General features: G+C 42.9%; 1 protein-coding gene across 1 annotated transcript; it reads left to right on the top strand.

Moving 5' to 3' along the window:
* Positions 1–1,695: 1,695 nt before the first annotated feature.
* Positions 1,696–23,247, top strand: ttll12 (tubulin tyrosine ligase-like family, member 12; the record flags this gene model as incomplete). The annotated part of the gene is made up of 14 exons (XM_080022341.1): positions 1,696–1,866; positions 3,288–3,442; positions 4,384–4,582; positions 6,056–6,215; positions 6,789–6,922; positions 8,543–8,619; positions 10,184–10,300; positions 10,592–10,786; positions 11,620–11,731; positions 13,174–13,325; positions 17,734–17,815; positions 20,721–20,789; positions 21,907–22,045; positions 22,931–23,247. 14 exons carry the CDS (start codon positions 1,696–1,698, stop codon positions 23,080–23,082), a joined length of 1,914 nt encoding a protein of 637 aa, XP_079878467.1. The 3' UTR covers positions 23,083–23,247.
* Positions 23,248–24,860: the final 1,613 nt, after the last annotated feature.

Below are 24,860 nucleotides of genomic sequence, written 5' to 3'. Positions count from 1 at the left end.
TACGCCCTGTTATTTCATTGTTCATTTACGATTACAAAATCAGAAAAGCAATAACGGCTGTTTTTCATTGTTTTGATGAACATGAGAAAATGGGATATTTGTTGTCTTCGATTTTGTTATTTACAATTCCGATTTGTTGTCACCATGTAATAATTGTCTTTTTCCTCGCATGCGGGACCATGAAATTTTAAGAATGTGGGGACTAAGGGTATATAAAGTCCAGATGCCCGCAACAGCAGCGCGCATCGTGGAGCCGGCATGCTCAGGGGTCCTTCGGTGGCGGGGAGCAGAGACGCTCCTCCGGTTTGGATGTCGGTTTGGGGTGGTGTTGAAGTGGCTCGGAGCCCGACTGGGAGCATGGGAGTCCCCTCGGCTCCGTGCGCGCCTGGTGACGGGGGCCCTGTCGCCGCTCCGTACTGGCTGGGGCCCGCTCTGTGAGTGGCCGGGGACGGGGGCTCCGCACCCGCTCTGTGTGCGCGAGGCGCCGGCCGCTGGCTGATAATGTTGACGTGGATGAAATGAGAAACAGATTCAGACTGTCTGTCCTTTGCCGACACCGACTGTCCAGGCCGTCAAATTTACACCTGAGACGAGATCAATTCTGTTTTAGATAAAACGTGATGAAGCGGTCAAACAACTTCTGAGACTGGGTGTTGGACGAGCGCGTCCCTGTATTTCGTGGGTGTGCTGTGCCTGGAGCAGATGACCCCATGTGAAGCAAACTGTCACACGTTGACGTCAGCTCTTGCCGAAAGTAGAAAAGAATGTTGAAAACAGTGGTTGGAGCGGTTTAAAGCCTGAGCTCTTTGTTCACAGGGATAAACTTTGTCATTATTTTACCTTTGTATTTGACAGTTTGGCCACGTCTAATATGAACATCCGGCACTGCAACATTATGTATGACCGAAAATAAGAAGTTTAATACTGTCGTGCCTTTTGAGAATCATAACATTTCTCGTCTTTCAGTGAAACAAGCTTATCGGAGTGTTTTTAAGCTTTTCTAAAATCCCTTTTAGCTTAAATGCACAGAAACGCAGCTGGATTGATGGATCGATATTTCTTCATCCATGGAGGGAAAAGATCACATGAGAAAAAAAATGCATTTGTAATAATGAACTTATATGGCAATGTGCAATAGACCTATGAATTGGCAAACCCCAAATGACTAATTACTAATAATAAATTAATTAGCCATCACTTCTAAATATAATCTGTTGTACTCACCAACCTCCACTTCAACCTCGGTGTTTTCGTATTTGGGTAAAGTCGATGACTTTTTCTTTTTCCTTCCAACGTGTTCGCCTCGCCCGGGGAAACAAGCTTACCCTTTCTCGCCACGGACGCGCCGCTGGACTCCGCCCCGACGCGCCGCTCCCCGACCTTTCACGCCGCCGTCCCGCCGGCAACGTCACGATGACGTCACGACCGCGTCACAGAGACAGAACCGCGCTTGCAGGCCGCCAGAACGTCCTCAACGGATCACGTTCTTTCTGCGACTGGAAACAGCGGACGACGCGGTTTATCGGCGCGTCGCTGTTTGTTCAATCGAGACGACATGGCGCCCCCTATCGCTGCACGGGCGGTGGTGCATACACGAGCAACACAACACCATCTCCCACAATGCAACGCTGCTCGCGACGGCAGGTGTGTTACTTCCGGCTCGCCCGCCGTCTCACACGTGGAGTCCGAGCGACCATGAGCGCCCCGCGGCCGGGCTGTGTGAACGGAGGGGAGGTGGAGGTGGAGGTGGTGGTGGTGGAGGAGGACGCCTTCAGCGGGTTCCTGGCTCGCCATGCGGCTGCCCTGCAATCCTCCGGGATCCCGCAGATCTACTGGAAGAGCCTGTTCCACAAACTGGTCCACGAGGTGGGGACGGCTCCCTAAGCGAGTTGAAACTCCCATTTTTTTATTATTATTATTATTATTATTATTATTATTATTATTATTATTATTATTTTCTTTGCGGGGGGATTTGGTTTAATGTTGTAGGGCTACCAGGGCACCCACTTATCCGTTCCTATGTGTGTCCCGTACGGGCTGCGTGCTAACCGTGTTAGCTCAATGCAAGGCTGCGATGTTGCCAACCCCTTGCTAGCGCCAGCTCCGGATGACGTCACGCTCTCGTTTACTTATCGATGACGCCGTCGCGCGTTCTTTTTTTTTTTTTTTTTTTTTTTTTTGCATAAAGCTTCGTGGTAGTGTCGAGAGGGGTCGCCTTAACCCATTTTAACGGTTTATAAAGACACTATTATATAAGACATTTTATATTTGAAGTGAAAAAACAAAGGGAGGGAGAAGATCAAACAGACAATTTAAATATTTACAAGCTCCAGGAACAACCTGATCTAGAGATTTGGAGAGAGAATTTACATATCAGGGAAAATTATTATATTACTATACTGTGTATGCATTATAGAAAGTCAACTATTATGTAAAACTATACTTTATGAATCAGTATCTATTGACGATTACTTAAACAGACGATTGCCAGTGGTTGAACACACTGTCTGGCAGGCATGCAGCTCAGCTCTGCAGCTCAGCTCTGCAGCTCTCTGGCCACGCCCGCACCTGCTGTCCCCGCGCTGTTGGCAGAAGGGCCGTGGACTGGGATTGCTGCTGCATCGGAATGATGCAGCAGCAATCTAGCTGAAGCAGATCTTGAAGTAGCAGAAGTAGCTAAAAGGAGATAACTATGCTGGACATTTTCGATCCCCATGGAGCGGTCCCCGTGGAGCGGTCCCCGTGGAGCGGTCCCCACATTCAAAACATTTTGTGGTCCCGCATGCTGTAAAAATAAGTCAATAACTTCTTTTGATTTTGGATCCTAAATCGTATGTGAAATGGTCGAATGATACACGGATATTCTCATCTATTTACACCCGGAACTTTGGCGCCCGTCATAGCATCCGGCCGGAAAATGGCGTCTGCCTGGATGTCGTGCTCTCATCACTGCCGATCTGAGCTGGAGCCAATAAATACCAATGGCTACTGCCGAAAAATTTGCAACAGAAATGAATGCCAATTTTAACCTTTGCCATTAAAGACAAAAGCCAGACGCTAGCGGGTGTTGGTGGGTTCGTTGTGCAGTGGAAAAAGCTCTATACTTTTTTTTTTTTATTTTATTTTTTTTACTGACTGCTTATTGTATGTATACATCACAAATTTCATATACATTGTCCTGCTTCTGTGCTTCATGCTTCCCTTCCCCATTGAGCTGCTGCCATGCCCGATGATAATGTACTATCTCACCACTGTGGCCGTGTTGTTCCCTCGCCCTTGTTTTCCAGGTCTACGATGCCGGGCAGGTGTTTGGAATCATGCGCGTGGTGCAGGATAGCGAGGACACGGATGCGGAGGAGGAAAAACAGCCCAGCCCCAACGAGGTCGCTTGTAAGGTGATCGTTACTCTGGAGAGCGGGCTGCAGGCCTCAGATCCCACCAGGTGAGGGCGCTTGACATACATGTCCACAGATAATAATAAAAGCTTTATCTGTATAGCACCTTTTAAACAAGTCATGTGGCTCAGTGTTTTTACATGAATAGAAGGCCATCAAAAAGCAACAATAAGAGCAAAGCAAAATGCATTTGATTAAAAAAAGGAATATTATACTTGTATTCAGTTTTAAGTCATCAATTTAGACCTTGATGGATCACTATCACTTTTTTCAATGGCGTCAATATCATACCTCAATGAATAATCTCTCTTAAATTATTGGTCTTGGATTCACTTAATTCTCAAATAATTCTCTCTGGTGGACATAGCCACAGTCACCAATGTTAGTGGTGCTCATAACATTTAGAAACATGTCCTTAGTGCCCAAACAGAGCCAACAGGTACTCGTTATTACCCTATTTAACACAATCCTTCAATTCCCCTTCTCGGATGTGGATGTGATATGAAACTTTCTATGAGTATGATATTAAGACAAAGTAGAATAAGACTTTTTTTATTTCTTTCTAGGGAGATGGATGGCTTTTCGGACAAACTAGATCGCCGAGAAGTCCTTTCAGTAAATCCAGCCACGGGCAAACAGTCTGCCAGGACACAAAATACAAATTGTTAAATAGGCACACCACCAAAAATCAATTAAAATCAGAATAAACAAAAGAATAAAGAGGGTAGACAACTGCAACCTCCCTAGAAAGAAATAAGTAAAATCCTAACAATAATTGCAGTATATGTAGAAGGACAATCTGCTGGGGCGCACAAAATTCATATTTATATACATATGAATTGTATTTATTTATATACGCTATTCATATCTATATTAATTCAAATCGATCCAAGCAAAACATAAAAAAAGAAAACAAATAAAGGAAAGACAACTGCAACCTCTGTTGAAGGGAGGGGTTAATGAAGTGTTGTTTTATGTCCATTACCAGTGTCTTCCTGGTGGACCATGCGTGGACGTACCGCGTGGAGAACGCCCGCTCGCAGCTGGAGCAGATCCCCGGCCTGCTGCCCAGAATGGCCTCCCTCATGGGGGTGGACTTCCACGGAGAGGCCCCGGACCCCGACACTGTGGAGCTGGTCCTGGAGCGCATGTGGAAGTACAACCAGACCTATCGCCTGTCGCTCGGGGTACGACGACGCTAAAGCGCACGGTTCTAGGAAGCCTAGGTCTGGGTCACAATTCCCGCCTGTCGTGAGCGTCGTAGAGGCTGGGGACGGTCAGGATATTCCAGTAATCCATCATTGCACTATTTGTACACAGCGTTTGTGTGGGTAGTTTCACTGAAAAAGGGTATATGTAGTCATTTTATTTTCTGTGTAAGGTTTTTTGGGAGGTTGGAGAAATTCTCTCTGGGTGGTCACTGAGGTTAATCTGCCCGCTACAGGAAAACAAACTGATCTGATCAGTCTACCCTTATGAAGAAGGCTTTATACCGATGAGAGGTCGTGTGCCACTGGTCAGGTGCCATTTACAAGATTATGGCCCCTCAATCATATCCCCGGGTGTGACCATCATACAGTGATTTAACAGTCAAACTCTGGTCACGGATACAATCTTACTGTGCCATAAAACAAACCACAATGCTCTGTCCGGCCCCCTGGGGGGTTAGCCTTATCTCCACACAACGTTGTGTGGAGATGTGATCTGGTCTTTAGAATATAGTAGGCATTGTTGGAAAGAACAGTCTCTTCATTAAAATCTCCAAGGCAATGTGTTTTGAAAGATGCGTAACACGCAAAGAAGGCTTATTGTACTTTATAAATCATGTGATCATTCAAAGAATTGATCGTCTTTGGTTTTCTCTCACAGGGGATGGTTAAATAATACTTAAAGTTCAAATTGAATATTGTATTATTATCATCATATTAATTATATTGAATAGACCACAAAATTGCTTACCTGACGCTCTACCGTTCTGAGGAGCGTGCCGTCGCCTCGGCTTTACCGCCTCACTCGGAAAATCTATTAGGTGTTCATTTCTGATCATGCTGGAGTAATGGCACAAATAATCAATGATGTGATCATACCCCTCCACTTATTATTCGGCCTTTAAAAACATGTTTTTTTCACGTCCCTTGTCGACCTGACGCACCGTTTGGAATTGATCAACTTGCTCTGTTTTCCTCCGTTGTGTACCACTGTCATAGTGTGATGTTTTAACACTTAAATAACCCACATCCACCTAATGTTTACATTGAACATTGGAACTATAAAGATGCTATATTCACATTCCATATCATCAACATGGGCTTTAAAGTTTCCGTTATTCTGTGGAATCATTTATTTTATACAATTATTACAATCAGCTAAAAAAATTGTGATGAGATCTCTCTCTTGCTCTCTGTCTCTCTCACACTCTGCCCCCCCTCTCGCTCTCTGTCTCTCTCCTCTCTCCCACTCTGCCCCCCCCACCCCCTGCCCTCTCTTTCTCTCTGTCTGTCTCTCCTCTCTCCCACTCTGTCTCCCCCCTCTCCCTCCCTCCCTCTCTTGCTCTCCTTCTCTCTCCCGCTCTGTCTGCCCCCCTCTCCCCCCCTTCTCGCTCTCTCTCCCTCCCTCTCTGGACCTCTGTCTGTCTCTCACGCCCTCTCTCCCTCCCCCAGTCGGCGGAGGAGAGGGTACCCGTGTGGTACATCCTGGATGAGTTTGGCTCCAGGGTGCAGCACTCGGAGCAGCCCAGCTGTGGCGTAGCTCCCTTCATCTTCCTCCCGGAGCAGATCAGCTACTCCGTGCTGTGGCCTCTGCATGACCTGCAGCAGGGAGGTGAGGAACACATAAGATCTCTCTCTCGATCTCTCTCTCGTAAAAGCAGCCTAGAGCAGCTCCAAGCGTCCAGTTTCATGTACTTATGTTGGGTGTGTATTCAGCCCTTATTCACAGCTCCTTTATTTACATTTTTATCCGACTTGAAGTTAAATCACCTCAATGGTGTAAGTAACCATATTTAGAAATGTTGTCAAGAAGCTCAGTGATTGTATATTCTGAATTTTTTTTTGTTGGAATTCTAGGGCGGTTTTGCTCTCCACAAATGTGTTTTATAATTTCTCTGTTCTGCCGACCAGGCTTGTTTAAATGATCACTCCGCTCTCTAGCAGCCAAGGTCTTGCACCAAACAGTGAACTTGACTCTAATCCACTTAATAAAGCATTGAGATAGATGGAGCCTTTATTTAGAGGGAAATTGCGGTGTCACAGAAGCTCACATCAAAAATAGCTAATTATAATAAAGTAATGACATAAACCTAAAAATGAACTAGAAGATAGAAAAATCCGTAGTGCTTAGACTTCCACCTCTGGATAATATCTCCTGTGTGTCATCATCGACACCTTTCCTCAGACGACGTCACACGCGACTACACTTACGGCGAGACCAACCCGCTGGTGAGGCAGTGCCGTCTGTTGCCATGGATACCAGCCGACCTGGAAGGGGTGGACACGCCCGCGGCTGAGCCTTCCGACCTGTACTACGAGGTAAGATAGAATACATACTATAGAAGCAAAGAAAAATAAAAGCATGGAAATAAAAATATGTAATCATAAGGTGCATTTTGAAACCTGAACACCTAACAATTGGTGTAATGAACTACTCAAACGCAACCACAAACTCAGCTGGACACTTAAACATGAGTAAAGCATTAGATCGTATTCCTCTAGCCACCATTTTATTTATTTATTCTGGTCTGTTAGAGCTACCAAAATGTTGATGCATATCTTTGTTCCCTGTATTCAAATGAAATGATTCAGAAGTTTGTGTGACAGTGGTAATCTGTGAGATTATTCTGTTTATAATAAATCCCTTGTTTAATACTTTCTTTATTGGTACTTTTTAATCTAAGGCAATTTTAATGTATCTACATTTGTATTTTATTCATGTGCTCCTCTGTATGCCACTTACATTTTTGGTGGGGGAGTCTGGCTTTCCCAGCATGAACGCAAAAAATCAATGTTGAGTTGAAATAGCTTCTGATGTAACACATTTTAGCCAGGGTGTATTTACATTTTTTAACTTATTTTACTGGAATGTAAATTAATATACCGTAGCAAAAAACAAACTTGGGGGAAAAAAGAATCACATTTGGTAATTAAGGTAAATAAAAACAAATATAAAACCTTGAAATTGTTTTTTATAAATTCACATTTTTACGCATTTTTATGAATCATCGAACCAGAGCTGGAGTGTTGTTTTTTTTTTTCCCACAGTTGCGCCACCAGTTGATCTATTATGTAACATTGTGACCAAATCACTTTGCTGGATGTAACTTGTTTATACACCGATCAGCCACAACATTAAAACCACCTAATACTGTGTAGCTCCCCCTTTTGCCACCAAAACAGCTCTGACCCTTGGAGGCGTGGACTCCACAAGACGTCCGAAGGTGTCCTGTGGCACCAAGACATTAGCAGCACATCCTTTAAGTCCTGGAAGTTGTGAGGCGGGGCCCCCATGGATCTGGCTAACATGTTGTTCCAGCACATCCCACAGATGCTCCATCGGATTCAGATCTTGGAATTTCGAGGCCAAGTCAACACCTTGAACTCTTTGTCATGTTTCTCAAACTATTCCTGAACAATTTTTGCAGTGTGGCAGGAAGCATTGCCATGAAGGGGTGTATTTGAGAAATAGCTCAAATATATGGTATGTTCAAAAAGAAAGGGAGGGAGAAAAAGAAGGTTCGAGGTGGACGGGGAAGGCACAGCGAGTAAGTGTCAGAGTCCGTGGTGCCAGGGTCAGGGCACAAGGGGCCTGTGGCCTCGCCGAGCCCTTCCAAGCCGAGGTGTGATCGCGGTTCCACCTGCTGTTTTGGAGATGCTCTGATGCTCATGGCGATTTGGCCACATTTGGTCCTTGTCAAAGTGGCTCAGATTTCTTACGCTCGCTCATTTTTCCTGCTTCCAACACATCAACTTCAAGAACTGCCTGTTCACTTGCCGCCTTATACATCCCATCCCTTGAAAGGTGCCATTGGAACCAGATGAGCAATGTTATTCACTTCACCTGTCAGTGGTTTTAATGTTGTGGCCGATTGGTGGATACAATAGTGTTTTTAGAATAATTTGTCCTTGTTCTGTTTTCTGCCCGTTGGATCCCAGACTATTTGGCAGGAGAATAAGGAGAAGTATCCTGTAGAAATCCAGCCGTACACCGTTCCAGCCGAGAAAATCCTAAAGTAAGAATTTAATTTTGACTCGTTGAGCATCAAAGTTTCTTTGAGGTACAACAAAGCCCAATGTGTAGGGGTGGAATAGAAGTTTATCAAGTTCTTGATAAAACTAATAGGAGGGAAGTCAAGCTTTCTTTATTGATATACAGGGTTATTACAACGTCCTTGAGGTGACTTGAATTTCATCCTCAGAAATTTAAGTACTGAATACCTTGAAAATGGCCCCTTTTGTGCTGAAGTGCTTGAACAGTCCTTGGAAGAAACATAATTCAAAACCTGTGATATTCCCTCTGATTTTGTGATTCAAATAATAACGTAATAAACATTTAGCAGAATCACCTTTATCAACATAGATGATGCCAGGGAGATGTAAATTGAACCCAGCATGGTTGAAAATAGGCACGTATAATAGTAGATGACAAATAGATTAATAATAAATCCGTAGATATACATAATAGATATACTAATTTAAATAATAGAAAATTTGACTAAGATATTATGTTTTAAAGAAGGACTAAAACATAACACATTGAGAAGTGATTGTTTTTGTTTTGCGTGATGTCCTTAAAAAAATGAAATAAATTATGCTTAAAAGAAGTACTTTAAAGTCATTGAATTTCATTTTGTGATGCCAGAATGAACCCTGGAAACCCTGGATCAGCCACAACATTAAAACCACTGACAGGTGAAGTGAATAACATTGATCATGTCGTTCCAATGGCACCTGTCAAGGGGTGGGATATATCAGGCAGCAAGTTAACACAGTTCTTAAAGTTGATGTTGGAAGCAGGAAAAATGGTCAAGCGTAAGGATCTGAGCCACTTTGACAAGGACCACATTGTGATGCCAGACAACTGGGTCAGAGCATCTCCAAAACAACAGGTCTTGTGGGGTGTTCCGGACGTGCAGTGGTTAGTAACTACCAAAAGCAATCCAAGGAAAGACAACCGGTGACAGGGTCATGGACGCCCAAGGCTCATTCATGCGCATGAGGGAGTGAAGTCTAGCCCGTCTGGTCTGATCCCACAGAGGAGCTACTGTAGCACAAGTTGGTGAAAAAGTTAATGCTGCTATGACACCTCTGAAAGCACCTACAATGGGAATGTGATCGTCAGAACTGGACCATGGAGCAATGGAAGAAGGTGGCCTGGTCTGATGAATCATGTCTTCTTCTACATCATGCTGATGGGCAGGGTTGGGGTCAGACCCAATAGAGCATCTGTGGCATGTGCTGGAACAACAAGCCAGATCCATGGGGGCCCCACCTCACAACTTCCAGGTCTTCAAGGATGTGCTTCTAACATCTTGATATCACAGGACACCTTCAGAGGTCTTGTGGAGTCCACGCCTCCACCGGTCAGAGCTGTTTTGGCGACATGAGGGGGCGATACACAATATTAGTGGTTATTGGTGGAGGTTTTAATGTTGTGGCTGATTGGTGTATGTTTTTTAAACATGAAAAGAAAACAGAATTGAAGATGTGTTTTGCCTTTTCCTTGGCATTGCAAGGCTGTATTTCAGTGTCTTTTGAACAAACCTTTTTATTCTTCCTCTGCTGCCGTGGTCACAGGGTTTACTCTGACATGAAACAAGTTCGGGAAAACCTGACACACCCCCGCTTCCAGTTAATGGAGGAGGAGGATGAGGCTGACGTCATCTGGAGCTTCAACCACATCAAGGACTACAGGTCTCACACACACCCACGCAAAAAAAAGAGTCCTAAAATATTTCCAGTTGTTTCTATGACATGCAGAATGAATTATAGAAAGTTATTGCATGTGACTTTCTACATTGGGAGGAGTAAATAAAATGCCCCTTTTTTGCTAATTTATTGCCAAGAAACACATAAAAGTTGGCGAATTGCATCACAACAATCACAAAGAAAACACTGCAAAATCCCAGAGGGAGTGGATTAGTATTGGACTCGACTAATAAAGTTGAGTGATAAGTCTCCATTGCTGCTCTCTCTCTTCACCAGGAAGCTGAGCGAGGAGCGGCCGTGCACGATCGTGAACCAGTTTCCGTGCGAGGCCATCATCACGGTGAAGGACTGCCTGGCGGCCGTGGCCCGCAGGACCCGGAGCGGCCGGGCGGCTGAGTGGCTGCCTGAAACATTCAACCTGCAGACGGAGCTGCCGCAGTTCGTCAGACGTTACCAGCAGCTCCGAGAGAAGTAGGTGGGGTTGGGGGGTTGTTGGTTTTCAGAATCTGTTTGTTGGGCCAAGTTCAATGACAAGGGATTTGTCATAGTATAGTTGGTGCATTGTAGTGCAAAAACACCGCAGATGTCGTGTCCTCGGGCTGCCTAATGCTACGACCCAGATAAAGGAATTGTCATTTTAATTTGTAGTTTAACCAATCACATGTTTCTAATTAAAATAATAAAAAGTATTCGTTAACTGTAGAGAATTATCACATTTTTGGGTGCACACAATTAGGTTGGGGAGAAATGATGACGCATTAGTTAAAAATAATATATAATCCAGCGACACACCGTCAATTCACAGTAAGGGGGCGTGGCAATTACTAATGCTAGTTTAGTGAATACTGACAGACTGCGGGGATGAGACTGAGAACGGTGATGAGATGTTTTCAGTGTGTATATAGTGTATGAAGGGTGATGCGCGATGAGATGCTAGACGCTGACACCGCTCACGCCGCGGTATTGTACGCAGCATACAATACATACTGGTCAGAGAGCTGGTCGTAGGTCTGAACGGACGTTAAACAGGTAGGTCGTTAAGTGAGGAGTACCTGTATATATACCAGTGAAGACAGATTGCCCTGATTATGATCATATCATAAGAAATGTGAATCAAAACAAATAACACCAAAAAAATGAAAACAACTGACACACAAATTAGACATGAAAATGATGTTGAGGCCTGAAAAACGGGGTGTGTGTGTGTGTGTGTGTGTGTGTGTGTGTGTGTGTGTGTGTGTGTGTGTGTGTGTGTGTGTGTGTGTGTGTGTGTGTGTGTGTGTGTGTGTGCGCGCGCACGCCAGGGGTGAAGACAACCACTGGATCTGTAAGCCCTGGAACCTGGCCCGTGGGCTGGACACACACATCACCAACAACCTGGACTATATCATCAGACAGAGAGAGAGCATACCCAAGGTACTCTGTCAAGTTTTATTTTATATTTATATATAAAGTACCTTTATCCTTATTTATTCCTATAAGTAGGCCTCCCAATGTTGTACTTGAACTAGTATCATATTTCTCCATCCCATATATACAGTATTTAGCAATTATTTGGAACAGCACACCTGGAACAATTTCCCTAAATAATGTGAATAATTAATGTTGGAGAATTCTCCCTGCGTGGCCGGTGAGGTTAATCTGCCCGCTACAGGAAAACAAACTTTTTTTAAAGAAATTTATTCTGCGGAATAAAGACAAAGATTCAGAGCTGCTTCAAAGCAGTGATCCGATCAGTCTACCCTCATGGCGAAGAGGGCTTTATTCCGATGAGAGTTCACGTGCCATTGGTCAGGTGCCATTTACAAGATTATGGCCCCTCAATCATATCCCCGGGTGTTACCCTCATACAGTGATTTAACAGCCAAACTCTGGTCACAGATACAATCTAACTGTGCCATAAAACAAACCACAATGCTCTGTCAGGCCCCCTGGGGGTTAACACAAGGTTGAGTAAAGATTGAATGCGATCTGGTCTTTATAATACAGTAGGCAGTGGTGGGAAGAACAGTTTTTTGCATATACATACACGTTTTTACGATTGAAGAATGTAGAAAATAAAATATAATAATGGCTTTTAAAAATATAGGGAGGGGTTGAAAAGCCGTAAAATAATCTCATCTAACGGATGGAACGTTCCAATCTTTCTATATGTAATATACTGCACTCAGAAAGGAAAATGCTGACATATGCACATGCTGTGCATGCTTTATGGACAGTAAAGTAAGCTTGACGGGCCATGTCTTGTTGAGTCAGGAATACATTCTTTCTCCCCTCAAACTTTTATTTCAAGACATTCTTTGCCTTTTTGTAAAATGCACGTAGGTCTTTCTTGCTGCGTTATGAGTTTATTCTGTCGTCATTCTGACCTTTCATATCATTCAATCTCTTTTCATCTTTAATTTCACTCATGACATCCTTTGTGGTCACTTTTTGTTTGGGGACATGAGCGTGCTGTAGATTCCTCTTTGACTCTTAATTTCCTCAATTCATCAAACTCGACGAGAATCAGAATTCGGTTATTCGTGACAGTACATTTTCATATACCAGGAAGTTGATGTGATGAAGAACCTGAACAGTCTTAACACATAAAAACACGAATAGCCAAATGGACAAAAATAACCAAACATATCAAGAAAATAGCCAAATAAACAAAGACAATAGCCAAATATAGAAAAAAAGAAAGTACAGGTACTCCTCACTTAACGACCGAGTTCCGTTCCGACAACCAGGTCGTTAAGCAAATTGGTGACTGAGGAGTACCTGTATACACAATGAACAAACAAACAAAACGCTTCTATGTACAATGTTTTGTATTTGCATCATTACTTAGCTTCCGCCTTCTATCTCCCCCCCAGGTGGTGTGTAAGTATCTGGAGGACGCTGTGCTGTTCCACAGGGAAGAGGTTGGGATGGTGAAGTTTGACGTGCGCTACATGCTAATGCTACGCTCCGTGCAGCCGCTGCGCGTCTACGCCTACAACGTCTTCTGGCTGCGCTTTGCCAACAAGTGAGATGTGCACGAACAGATAAGAGACAATACTTGATGACTTTTAAGATTTCATAAATATTTATGTAAAACGTAATTTATATAGTTGATCATATGTATTTTTCTCTCACAGCATATGAAACATTCAAAGCATTAATCATCCGCATTTCCTCTTACTCCCTCATCTTGTTCCTCATGGAACAATAACTCAAGGAAAATGCCATAATGCTTAGGTTTTCATATAATTGATAATTAAAATACAACTATACCTGCAGTAATGTCCTAAGATTTCTATGTTGTTTAAATCAACTGGGAAACACACATCTTACAAAAAACCATAACCATAAAAACTCCTCCCAGACAGCGGCTATAGGACACCTCCATCTCAAATTGGCCAAACCTCTCTCCCCACACTTAACTAGAGAAGAGTAAAAGACCAATAAGGGTTTATCTACACTGTAGTATGACAACACACTACGGGGAAAAACCCAAATTGCATTGATGGGGGGAAAAAAAAAACTGGTGTGAAGCCACTACACAATTCTAACTAGAAAGGGGGTAAGTTCCCTCAATGCCCAGACTGAACTCAGGGGGTTATTCTGCTCTTATGTCAAGCCTTAGTCCATAGACTGGTGATTCTCTCCCATCACTCTGTACGCTTCTGGAAGGTCGAGACTTGAGCTCGAGCTGAGTCGGTGAGGAGGACCTGGAACGGTCCCAGGAATCTGTCAGATTTCCATCTTTTTCTCCGGGAATCATGGATCATCACCTGGTGGGGGGGTCGTGCAGTAGTCCTTCGAGTAAAGCAAATAGGGCTGCTTTGACCTGGGCACATAGACTTAAACTCTTGGGTGAGAGACACCCATTATGACTACATTGTTTGGTCTAGGTCCACGATTGTAAAAGTGGGGTGTGTTTAATAATTCTGTGATTCCCAAACAGTTATGTTGACTAGTCTTAATACCAAGAATAAATGCGTGCACCCTAGTGTAACAACAGAATAATATTATCACAGTGCCTAATATGTAGGGGATAATTTTCATAGAATATCGATTAGGCTGCAAAATAACCAACTGTTTAAATCATGCTGGGTTTTCAAATTTTCCTAGAACACATTTCTCGAATGTTGCCTGAACATAATCCCATCTACATGACCCATTAATTATGTTTAAAATAAGTAAACTCTTAAAATTGATGAATACTAACTGGACGATCTGATCACCACTGGTTTACATGATGTGATTCATGTGTGGCTTTTTTTTAAAGGAGAAAGATCTAATGGCATTGGTCTCCCTGTCAGCACTGCATGCTGGAACACGCCATATAATCGTCATTACTAGCATGCATGAAACTCAATTGAAATTACCTTGCCACTGGGACATCTATATCATAGACATATCATCACATATCACAAAACAATATTTTTCAGCTTGATCAGTCTGTCATGCGGTGTTTGGTAGGGGGGAAAAAAATTTGCGGTAGAAACACGGCTATTGATGCCAAACAGTCATGTGGATTTCCGTCGCGGTTGGAGGACCAGTGGCTGGAGTAGGTGCAGAGCATCACTTGAAAGTGACATGAGCAAAGTGAAAGTTGTATATGTTGACGATAGAGCTGTGTATAGGCCAAATGCTCCATGTCCGCTTCTACAATTACATACGTGCAAAACACTGTCCGAACATCATGTCAACATCAATAAATATACACGCAATAAAGAATTGGTTCACGATCCTTTATTCTATAGGATAATAAAGGATCGTGAACAAATTCTTTGTTACGTGCATATTTATTTCAGAGGAACAGAGTTTGTCTTTGCAAAGAGAGGAGAGGGAGAGAGCGACTGGCAGGATGCAGCCTGTAGTCGAGCTCACCTGTCCTGCTAGTTACAGGACGTACGCATGTATTTATGTGGTGAGATGTGTGCGACCGTTAGGGTGGGGTGATGCACTGTCATGTCTGTTTATGTCCTTGATGTCTTTTTAAGGATTTGTCTTTGACTATGTGTTTGGGAGCGTTCTGCTAATGGTTCCCAGGTTTTCCCTGTTGCATAAGTCACGCGTCCTTGCCTAAAGTACATGATGTTCAGACAGTGTTTTGCACGTATGTTATTGTAGAAGCAGACAAGGAGGATTTTGCCTATACAGCTGTTGCTGGGGAGAAATTTTGCTCTGTAGCAAGATAAAGGCTACAGCATGTGATCAACCCACCAGCCACGGCACTAAGTTCTCTGAGCATAGTATGCAACAAGGCGTAATTCGTCACATGAGATTCTAACAACACTGCTAACAGAAAACCCTCTCCCCCATCCACAGTTCAATTTCTCCAGTAAACCCGGCATGGAGAGGGTGCAAAAGGCTTGTTTAAATGCACCAAAACTTTCTTCCGCCTCAGGCGTCCAATCAACTCCATCTGATGATGATGATGAGCCCTTACCCATGAGCCATTGCTAATAATGGCTGGGCAAGCATTGCCACATTCCACAATCCGAAAGAAATAATAACCACAGCCTAAAAAGGCCATGCCAGGGTAAAAATGTCATGACTCAAATAGTGAACGTTCTTTTGTGCTGGCTGGAGTTTTAATTAAATTAAAAATAAAAAAATAATAACTTTGTGATCATCTTGATCAAAGTATATTTGGAGGTCCTGTGTATCAGGGACACAAGCAGATCAATAAATCATCATCATATTGGATTATTGTGCTGCCATTAATAAACTTGAAATCAGCTCAAAATAAATGTCTAATGTGGTAGAGAACGGAGGCTCCACATAACTTTAACTATAAGTTAAACAACTAGTGAGGGTAAGAAATGTGTGATTCACATACCAAGTCATTTAAATGTTAAGTGTTTAAAACAATATGCCTTATTAGTTTATATTGTTTTAACTTATAACGTTATAGGTACAATTAATAACTGCAGTCAATAAGCCTGAGATCTCAGCAGCCATCGAGGTAAGAGAAGACTGACTGGTGTTGATCAATAACATTTGATCAACCATCCGTTATCTCATGGTCAATTTGTGTTACCTAACCTTTAATACATCACATGAATTATGTGTTTTGCTTTGAATTGCGAGTCTTAACTTTTGACCAGGGAGGATTCCACTATAAGTCACATCATTCTGCCCTCTGTTAAGAGAAATTGATAGTTTATTTGTCATTTCCAATCAAGTGAAGCATCTTTACTTAAAAACATGAAAATCACATAGCCAGCATTCAAATTGAGACCATCTAAAACGTAGAAGGGCTATCATTAACATAGTACACACAATCAGTTTGTCCTTAATTCTGTGCCTAATTTTGTTTCTGCTTAAACATTTAATTCACTCATTATTCAAACCAGTGCCTTAAATTTGGAAATGTTATTTAATTTGAATTAGCCAGTACTCTGACTACAATGTAGGTTTCGGAGAGAATATTAAATATTTCAGCTGCAACCACATACAAAAGCAGCCACCCCTGGCGATCACTGAGGTGCCATCTACAGCAGGATTTTAGGCATCGATCATCCCGCAGCTCCCAGTTGGAGCAGAAGACATTCAGATTGCAGTCGTTCAGGCCGATGTTTTGTCTGATGCAGTGACATCATGGAATGCGGGTCCAGAGGAGCGTAGTTGGTTATTGTTTTCAACTGTGCACAACATCTTTCTCAACTGTGCATTCGCGGTACTTGGAGGCCAAAACACTTCATGTTTGTTGGTGGAGGGGAGGAGCGGCAGACGTTGACGCTTGCATTTCAAGGGGGTTCAATTAATTAACAAATGATACATTACCCTGCTGTCAGCGGTACTGCTCCATGTTACGTCCGCTTCTGATTGATTGACACATGTATCTTCTGCTTCTTCTTGATATTATTTAATTTCATAAATTGTTTATTACTTCATTTTTATTTTGTATTCACACTTATTGTCAACTTGCTGAATATGCTCTTACTTTTCCGTACTTACTTCTAATTTCCCACTGAGCTGCAGTAACGCCTACATTTCCCCCATCAGATAGATGGAGTAATATAATAATTAAAAATAAAAAATGGCAGTTAACCTAAGAATAGAAACATTTGGAAATGTACAATAAGCCTAAAAATTCAAAATCAACAACAAGAAAATAAACCTAAAAGTGAACAAACACAAAAAATGATCCTAAAATAAACTGAAAAATTGCGGTGTGTATATAGTAAACTTAAACGTTAAAGATTATAGTAAGAAAACAAAAATTGTGTGCAGTGCATCTACGCTGCAAGGGCTTAAGCACCAAAAAACGACATGGGAGCAGCCACAACATTGTTTAACAAAAAAAGGGGGATGGGAGGTGGAACTTCTTAATTGTAATGTTATAATTTTTCTGTTTTTTATTTAGGTTGTCCTCACTCGTTTGACGTGTCGATAATCCTTGTTTTCTAACCCACACTTTATTTCTGTGTCCTGTCCAGGCCTTTCTCCTTGGACCATTTTGATGATTATCAGAAGCATTTCACAGTCATGAATTACGCCGAGGACGTGGAGCTCAAACAGGTACTGCTCCCAAGCCGAGGTTTGACATTTATCTTGTTGTGGAATTCTTCCTTTAAAAAAAAAAAAAAAAAAAAAGAACAGACTGAGTTCTGTTGAGTTTTATTGCAATAAGGAGCAGCAGCTCTGCGGAAAATTCACTCCAACAAAATGCCGCCCGCAGAGGACATGATCTGCCGTGAGGTCACCCGGTGCTGTCCCAATACCACCAGCAGCACCGGATCCATCCCTGGCTGCAGAGGACATCTTGAATACTTTTCATAATTTACTAACTTTTAATAGGATTACCACAAAAATGGACTTCTGGCATCAACAAATGAAACCATAATAAAGTGAAAGAGGAGAATGTTAATCTACAAACCTAAGAATTAGGGAACAGAAATATTCAATAAACCCCAAAAAAAACAAAAAACTAGAATAGTTGGCAATATACAATAATAACCGTAAAAATGATCAATAAACAATTACATGAAACCGAACACTAAAACAGAAAAATACACATAATCAAAACACTATATAGCAATTAATTAATTAATAATGAATAACAAATTATACACCGCTGTATCAACAATTCACATTCTGACTGAAGTTTTGGTTTCCTAACTTGAAAAATGGTTGGGAAAGCCCTTGTTTCTTGGGGGAACGAGGTGTGAGGAATGGTTTGACTGCCCTTTTAAAGTCCGTTCAGAGGGCGAGGCTCCAGCCTCCTGCTTCTCTCTGATGAACCAGGGAGGCTGATCAACGACACAAAGGAGAGAGCGTTTCTGCTTCAGGTCATGTGTTCCCCAGCAGGACTCCACATCGAGCCTTTTCACTTAAATCTCTTTGTGTGTGTTTTTATTTATTTATTTTTTTAACCATTTGGTTAAGCTGTGACTCGATTTTGCATGGGGTGTGGCCCAACGGGAGATGGAAATATAAGGAAGGAGAAAGCTCATCATTTTGAGGCTTATATTATATTTACTATTATTAACCACGTGGTTTTAAATGTGAAGCTCTGTGCGGTTCGCTTAACATGAGTCTGCGGGATTTGGGTTTACGGTCGCTGCTTTAACTTTTAAAACGACTACTTTCAACTCCTTTCAGTCGTTACTTTGCCGAATCTGTTAAAGTTAAACGGCGATAAACTTTGTTCATGGACGCACTTATCGTACTAATTGACAAATACTTAAGGTTAATAAAGTATTTAATCTTGTACAAGAGGAGCAGGTTCAGTGTAACAACACAACAGAATGTCACAGAGGAAGTGCTCCGTTCTCAGTGGAGAGTTGGAGCTTTTTATACAGTCTCCTTGGAGCCGCTGGGATGAAGGTCAGCCGATGTGGCGACGCCCCTGCATAGATCATTGATGGGGCAGTTTCGTTGAGACCGACTCTCTTTTGAAGTTCCCTTCCTCCTCTTTACGGCGCAGAAAGTGACCAGTTTACGTCGTTTTTACGACATGAACACTACTTAGCCTTTAGAAGGATAAGCAGAGTACACATACGTTGTAAAAGAGTTCAGGTGAAAGGCACAGCTATATATATATATATATATATATATATATATACATACATACAGGTCTGTTGTGGTGAGGATCGGTGCTGGACAGACAATTAGCATTAAAAAAAACGAAATATATATTAAAAAAAAAAAAGCCTAATAAAAAAACAAATGCCAAAATAACTAGATTGAAATAACCAAATATACTAAATATTTATATAAATTATATACACAGAACAAATTTCCTTAAAAGACAAAAGCTGGGGCTAGGTGAGCGTATTTGGCTGTGGGCTCTGTTTACCTTCTATGGAGATGAGGAAACTCAACAGGGGAGCCTAGAGGTGCATTGTAATCCATGTCTGCCAGGTGAAGTTTGCAAGTACCTGTAAATGTCACTCTGTGGGTGGCACCCGAGGAAACAGTTGGGGGCCACAGACTTGTAAGTGACTTCTGTGGTAGATAAACTTTACTCTAACACTTTAACAAAACAAGAGAGCGATCGAGGAAGCCGAAGTTTGAAAGATAAAGACTTTTTTAATCATTGAACAAGTAACATTAAAGCCTGAGTTGGTTTGCAAAGAACTCCGGAGCTTCTCCCCAGGCTGGCTTATATGCTCCATTCTACACATCTATCATTCATACGTCATATCATACCACACGCACTCCTGATGTGGATATCTGTCCACTGTAGCCTTGTTCTCCTTCCAGGCCTGAGCTTGTGTTACAACATATGGAACATGTTAACTCTACACATTCCATAGAGCCACTGTACTCATTCACCCCTTAACATCTATAATGGTAGCATATTGTACCAGCACTGGGGGAGAGTGGTATCTTCTTTACTCAATATTTCCCCACACTTATTTGATCCTTATAGCGTGTAGGCAAGATAATATTCAATATGTTACTGTTGAATGTTATAGTAAATTTCTCCCATACTTCTGACCCAAGCCACACCCTGTTTTTTTTGTAAAAAGCCCGCTGTCTTCAGAAATTATATCAGATTGATCAGAACGCTGCTTTGGAGCAGTACTGAATCTTTATTTTTATTCTGCAGAGTAAATATCTTGAATATTCTCGGTTGTTGTTTTCTTGTAGCGGGCAGATCAACCTCACTGATCTTTGCGGAAGAATCTCTTTCACACCATCAATCGGCCTGGAGGTGCCTTGAGGTCGGGCTCTGGGGATCTGGGGACGGTCCCTCTCCTCTTAAACATCCTCTAGCAGTTGCTGATCGACTTCGGCCTCGGGAATCACACCTTTTTACGCTTGTATAAAGAGACAATGTGCTTCTTCTCTGCATCATATGGTAAAATGTTTTTGTTGCCCCCGACTCGATGGCTTAATGTCGCACGCAGGCACCTCTGGCGTCCACCGGGAGACGGCCGGTCCTCCGTTCACTTTTCTCCTCCCTGTCCTCCCCCAGGTCCACTACGATGAGTTCATCCCCATGTTTGAGAAGCAGTATCCACAGTATCCGTGGAGAGAGGTGGAGGTAAGGAATGTGGCCTCTGATCCCCCTCCCCCGTCCTCCCTCCTTCCCCTGTTTGACGGGGAGCCAGGGCCTTGAGAAGGATCCGCTCGTTGCTCAGAAGCGCTACTTGTTGGTTGCAGACCTAAAAGAAAATGCTCCAGCTCAAGGTCCTGCTGACAGGGAAATGTTTTTCTTTTTGTTAGTTTTTTTGGTTGAGGGTTGTCTCAAATGGAAAACTTAACGACAGATAGTTTTACTGTCTTAAAGGATTGATTTAAAAAAGAAAACAAAATAAACAAAAAAACAGTTCTTTATTGACAGTTCAGCGATACCAAAAAGGATCTCCTCATCCGTCTCGCTGGATTTATTCAGTCCGGCAGGAGCCTTCACGTAGTCGTTTAAACTGTGAGTGCCATCCCCACTCTGTCTGGGGTTTGACGCATTCAGTGCAAGGCCGTTCAGCTTATCGGCGCCGTGTTTTCAGACAGGACATATTTGGGCGTAAAGACTCCTACGCTGATGCACTAGAGTCGGACACCACTCCAGTTGGTGTGGAGAATCGCACTGTGTGGAGGTCAACTGCCCCCTCAGCATCATTCCATGGAGTCTCCTTCCAGACACTGACACATTTAAGTGCATTCCTGAGACAGTTGCATTTTCCGCTACACACGTTAAAAGTCTACAGTCGAAACTCCTTGTTTCCTCACACGTTTGCGTGCGGTGCTATGGCTGTTAGCGGCTTAACCTGTGGGCTCTGCTCACATTCGTCACATGTTCTGTGGATTTCGTGCATAACTACTTATGCCTTCACCCCGTGTCCCCGTTATTTCCCAGTGGGGAATTGGAGTATTTTCCAGAGTATGGTACACGTTCCCCTGGACTTGAGCCCAATCTTTCCCCTTCGGGCAAGTTTGAGCAGGGATTTGAACTCCAACTTAGGCTTTTCACGGCCATAATGGTGACCTTTCCCACGGTATTGAGAGTAAAGTTCCTTCCCTGTAAACATGTTGTATTGGGCTGCGAAAGTCTCGACAAAAGTTTTTTGACGTCTGTGAAAGTCCAAAAAATAAAAAAAAATTTACCGTGTTGGATATCTGCTGTTGACGCTTCCCGCCTGCCTTCCGTCCGTCGTGGTCAGGGAAAGCTGTTCCAGGCGTTCGCGGAGCTGTTCCAGGCGGCCACTTCCCGGCCGGCGCCTTACGGAATCTGCGCCTACCCCTCCTCCCGGGCCATCTACGCCGTGGACCTCATGCTCAAGTGGGGAACGGGCCCGAGCGGTGAGTTGTGGGTCCGCACGTCACGCAGTGCGGCACGCGTCCAACAAACTCACAAAGCAACAAGATAAAACAGTAATTTATGTGCCCTGGTTTGTGAAAAGCCCAGACGACCCAAAGCGAAATGGAAAGTACCTTCTAGTCACTCAGTGGTCATGCTGCTCGGTCGATGGATAGATATGACTAAAAATTAACAAAGAAAACTATAACGAATGGCAATAACTAATAAACCTAAAAATGTAAAATTCAACAATGGGCTATAAACCAAAAATAAATACAAAGAAATAGAAAAATTGTCATGACGCAATGAAGCTAAAATATAACAAAAGTCAAAAGTAATAGAAAAAAGTTGGCGCTTAGAAATTTCTTTCGATTTGCATAATTTGATCCGGGAGACGAGCCACAAATACTTTCTGGTCCACAGTACTTTTTATTCTTATTTTAAATGTTTATTATTTATATTTTATTTTATTATTTTATGTTCATAGCTTTTTTTACGTGTTTTAATTTACAGAATTATTTTTAAAACCTGTATCCTCAACTTGAACGGCGGCAACATACAAGTTAGATCTTAAAACAAGGACCTCTATTCCACACCTCAGAAAAAAACAAGCAATAAGACCTATGTGACCTGTAACTAGATGTGAAGAGAATGAAGAAAAACAAAGGAATTCTCATTAGAACACAAACAAAAAATTGTAAAAGACTGTACACACATAATCCGTAGCTGGGTTGATGCTAGACGGCAGGGACTTTTTTTTTTTTTTTTTTGGATATTTTTTAACACTGTGATCAAACACAATCGTTGGGATAATAAAAATTTGAAATGATATAATGGTTGAAAAAAAAAAAAAAAATGCTGACCCTCCGTTCCTGGTCGTGGGTCAGGGGAACGCGTCATGGAGCCCCAGATCCTGGAGGCGAACTTCGGGCCGGACTGCGGCCGGGCTTGTCGGTACCACCCGGACTTCTTCAACCACATGTTCCAGACGCTGATCCTGGACCAGCCGCAGGACTGTCCCGTCACCAGGGTCCTATGACGCGCCGGACCCAACCTCCCCTTCATTCCCCTGCTTCACATCCCTCTCTCTGGTCCATCCTGGCTTCAGCTTTCCAAACATGCCTGTAATTTTAGAAAAAATGATGATGGCTGCTATATTCCATATCAACCCTGTCCCCAACTGAAAGCCATTTTTTGCGTAATAAAACAGTCTCCGTCGGACCTAATTTTTTTCCGCATCTTATTCTCCGTCTCTGTCTTTCAGGTTAAGTTCAAGATAATATGCCGATTTTTGTTTCAGCTCTATAAGTGAAATGGTGTGTTCAGATTTCCAAACATGCAGCCCGTGATCTGGACCAGTCTGTTGTTTTGCAAAATAATTGTGGATGAGGATTCCCCCTTTTTTTTTTTTTTTTTTTTTTTTTTTTTTGGCATTCTTTTTTTAACCTGTGTTGTCAGCGTGCTGGACATACAACAGCATTTGTGCCATTGCCTCTAGGACAGAGTTAGTCTGCAAGTGGAGTCATCTTCTAAACCTGCAATGCAACTCTTTATTAATTCTTAAATCATCAAGAACTGCTGCAATAACTCTGTCCTGTGGACGATGTGTGGGTTTTTTGTTACACACAACCGCCACCAACCCCCCTCTTTAGTGAAGTATTTTGCCATGTTTGGATCTATAAACAACTAATCACTACTCCAAGAGGGGGAGAATCACCGCAGGTGAGAAAAATAAACATAGAATTAAACAACATGTACATGGAAAAACATAAGCTGGACAAGATGTATTGAAAAACAGTTAATTAGGTCCAGGAAAACTGGACCAATAATTGGGCACGTGGCCGCTTCCTGTCATAGTTATGGGAGTAAATGGGGGAGGAATGTAACCAGCAGGGTGCTGGGGTGCGTGCGCGTGATCTGTAAGCCCTGGAACCTGGCCCGTGGGCTGGACACACACAGCACCGACAACCTGCACTATATTCTCAGACAGAGCATACCAAAGGTACTCTGTCCATATTTATTTTATATTTACATATAAAGTACCTTTGTCCTTATTTATTCCCTTGAGTAGGCCTCCCAATGTTGTACTTGTACATGCCCACCCACGCCCCGAACAAGGGTCAGGCCCCACCGCAGCCCATCAGATGCCCCACCCGGCTGCAAGCGCCTAGCGCCCATCCACGTAGTCCAGAGTGTGCTCAGCGCGGGGCACCCGGATGAAATAAGAAAATAGAAATGAATACGTGTTTGTAAGCACAGGGAAAACAATGCTTCTCTCTCGACTCACAACCCAGTTCTCCAAAGATGAGTTGGGGCATACAGCCTTTAAAAGGTGTTACAAGATTCAAGATGTTTATTCATCCCATATGTACATATTCATACGAGCATATATGCAGTGAAATCTCATAACGAACCCAGAGAATGCACAATAAGTACTAACTGGCACAATAGCTAGCCGGGTGCGTCCTCGGTTGTAATCCTTTCCTAAAGTCCACAATCAGCTCCTTAGTTTTGCTGACGTTCAGGAGGAGGCTGTTGTGCTGGCACCAGAATGACAGGTCAGCCACCTAGCGGGAGGGCTTCTCGTCGTCGTTGATCAGGCCCGCCACAACTGTCATCAGCAAAGTCATGTATGTACAGGGAGTACAGTAGGGGGCTGAGGACGCAGCCCTGGCTGGATCCTGTGTTCAGGGTGAGGGTGCTGGATATGAGCCTCCCCACCCTAACCACCTGGGGCCTGGCTGTGAGGAAGTCCAGGATCCAGGCACACAGCGGAGTGTTGGGTCCTAGCTTGACAGCCAGTCTGGTGGGGTCTAC

Source organism: Zeus faber, assembly GCF_960531495.2.
Source record: "Zeus faber genome assembly, chromosome: 21".
Taxonomy (NCBI): domain Eukaryota; kingdom Metazoa; phylum Chordata; class Actinopteri; order Zeiformes; family Zeidae; genus Zeus; species Zeus faber.
The sequence above is the reverse complement of the archived record's forward strand: the minus strand, read 5'-3'. Positions and strand labels throughout refer to the sequence as shown.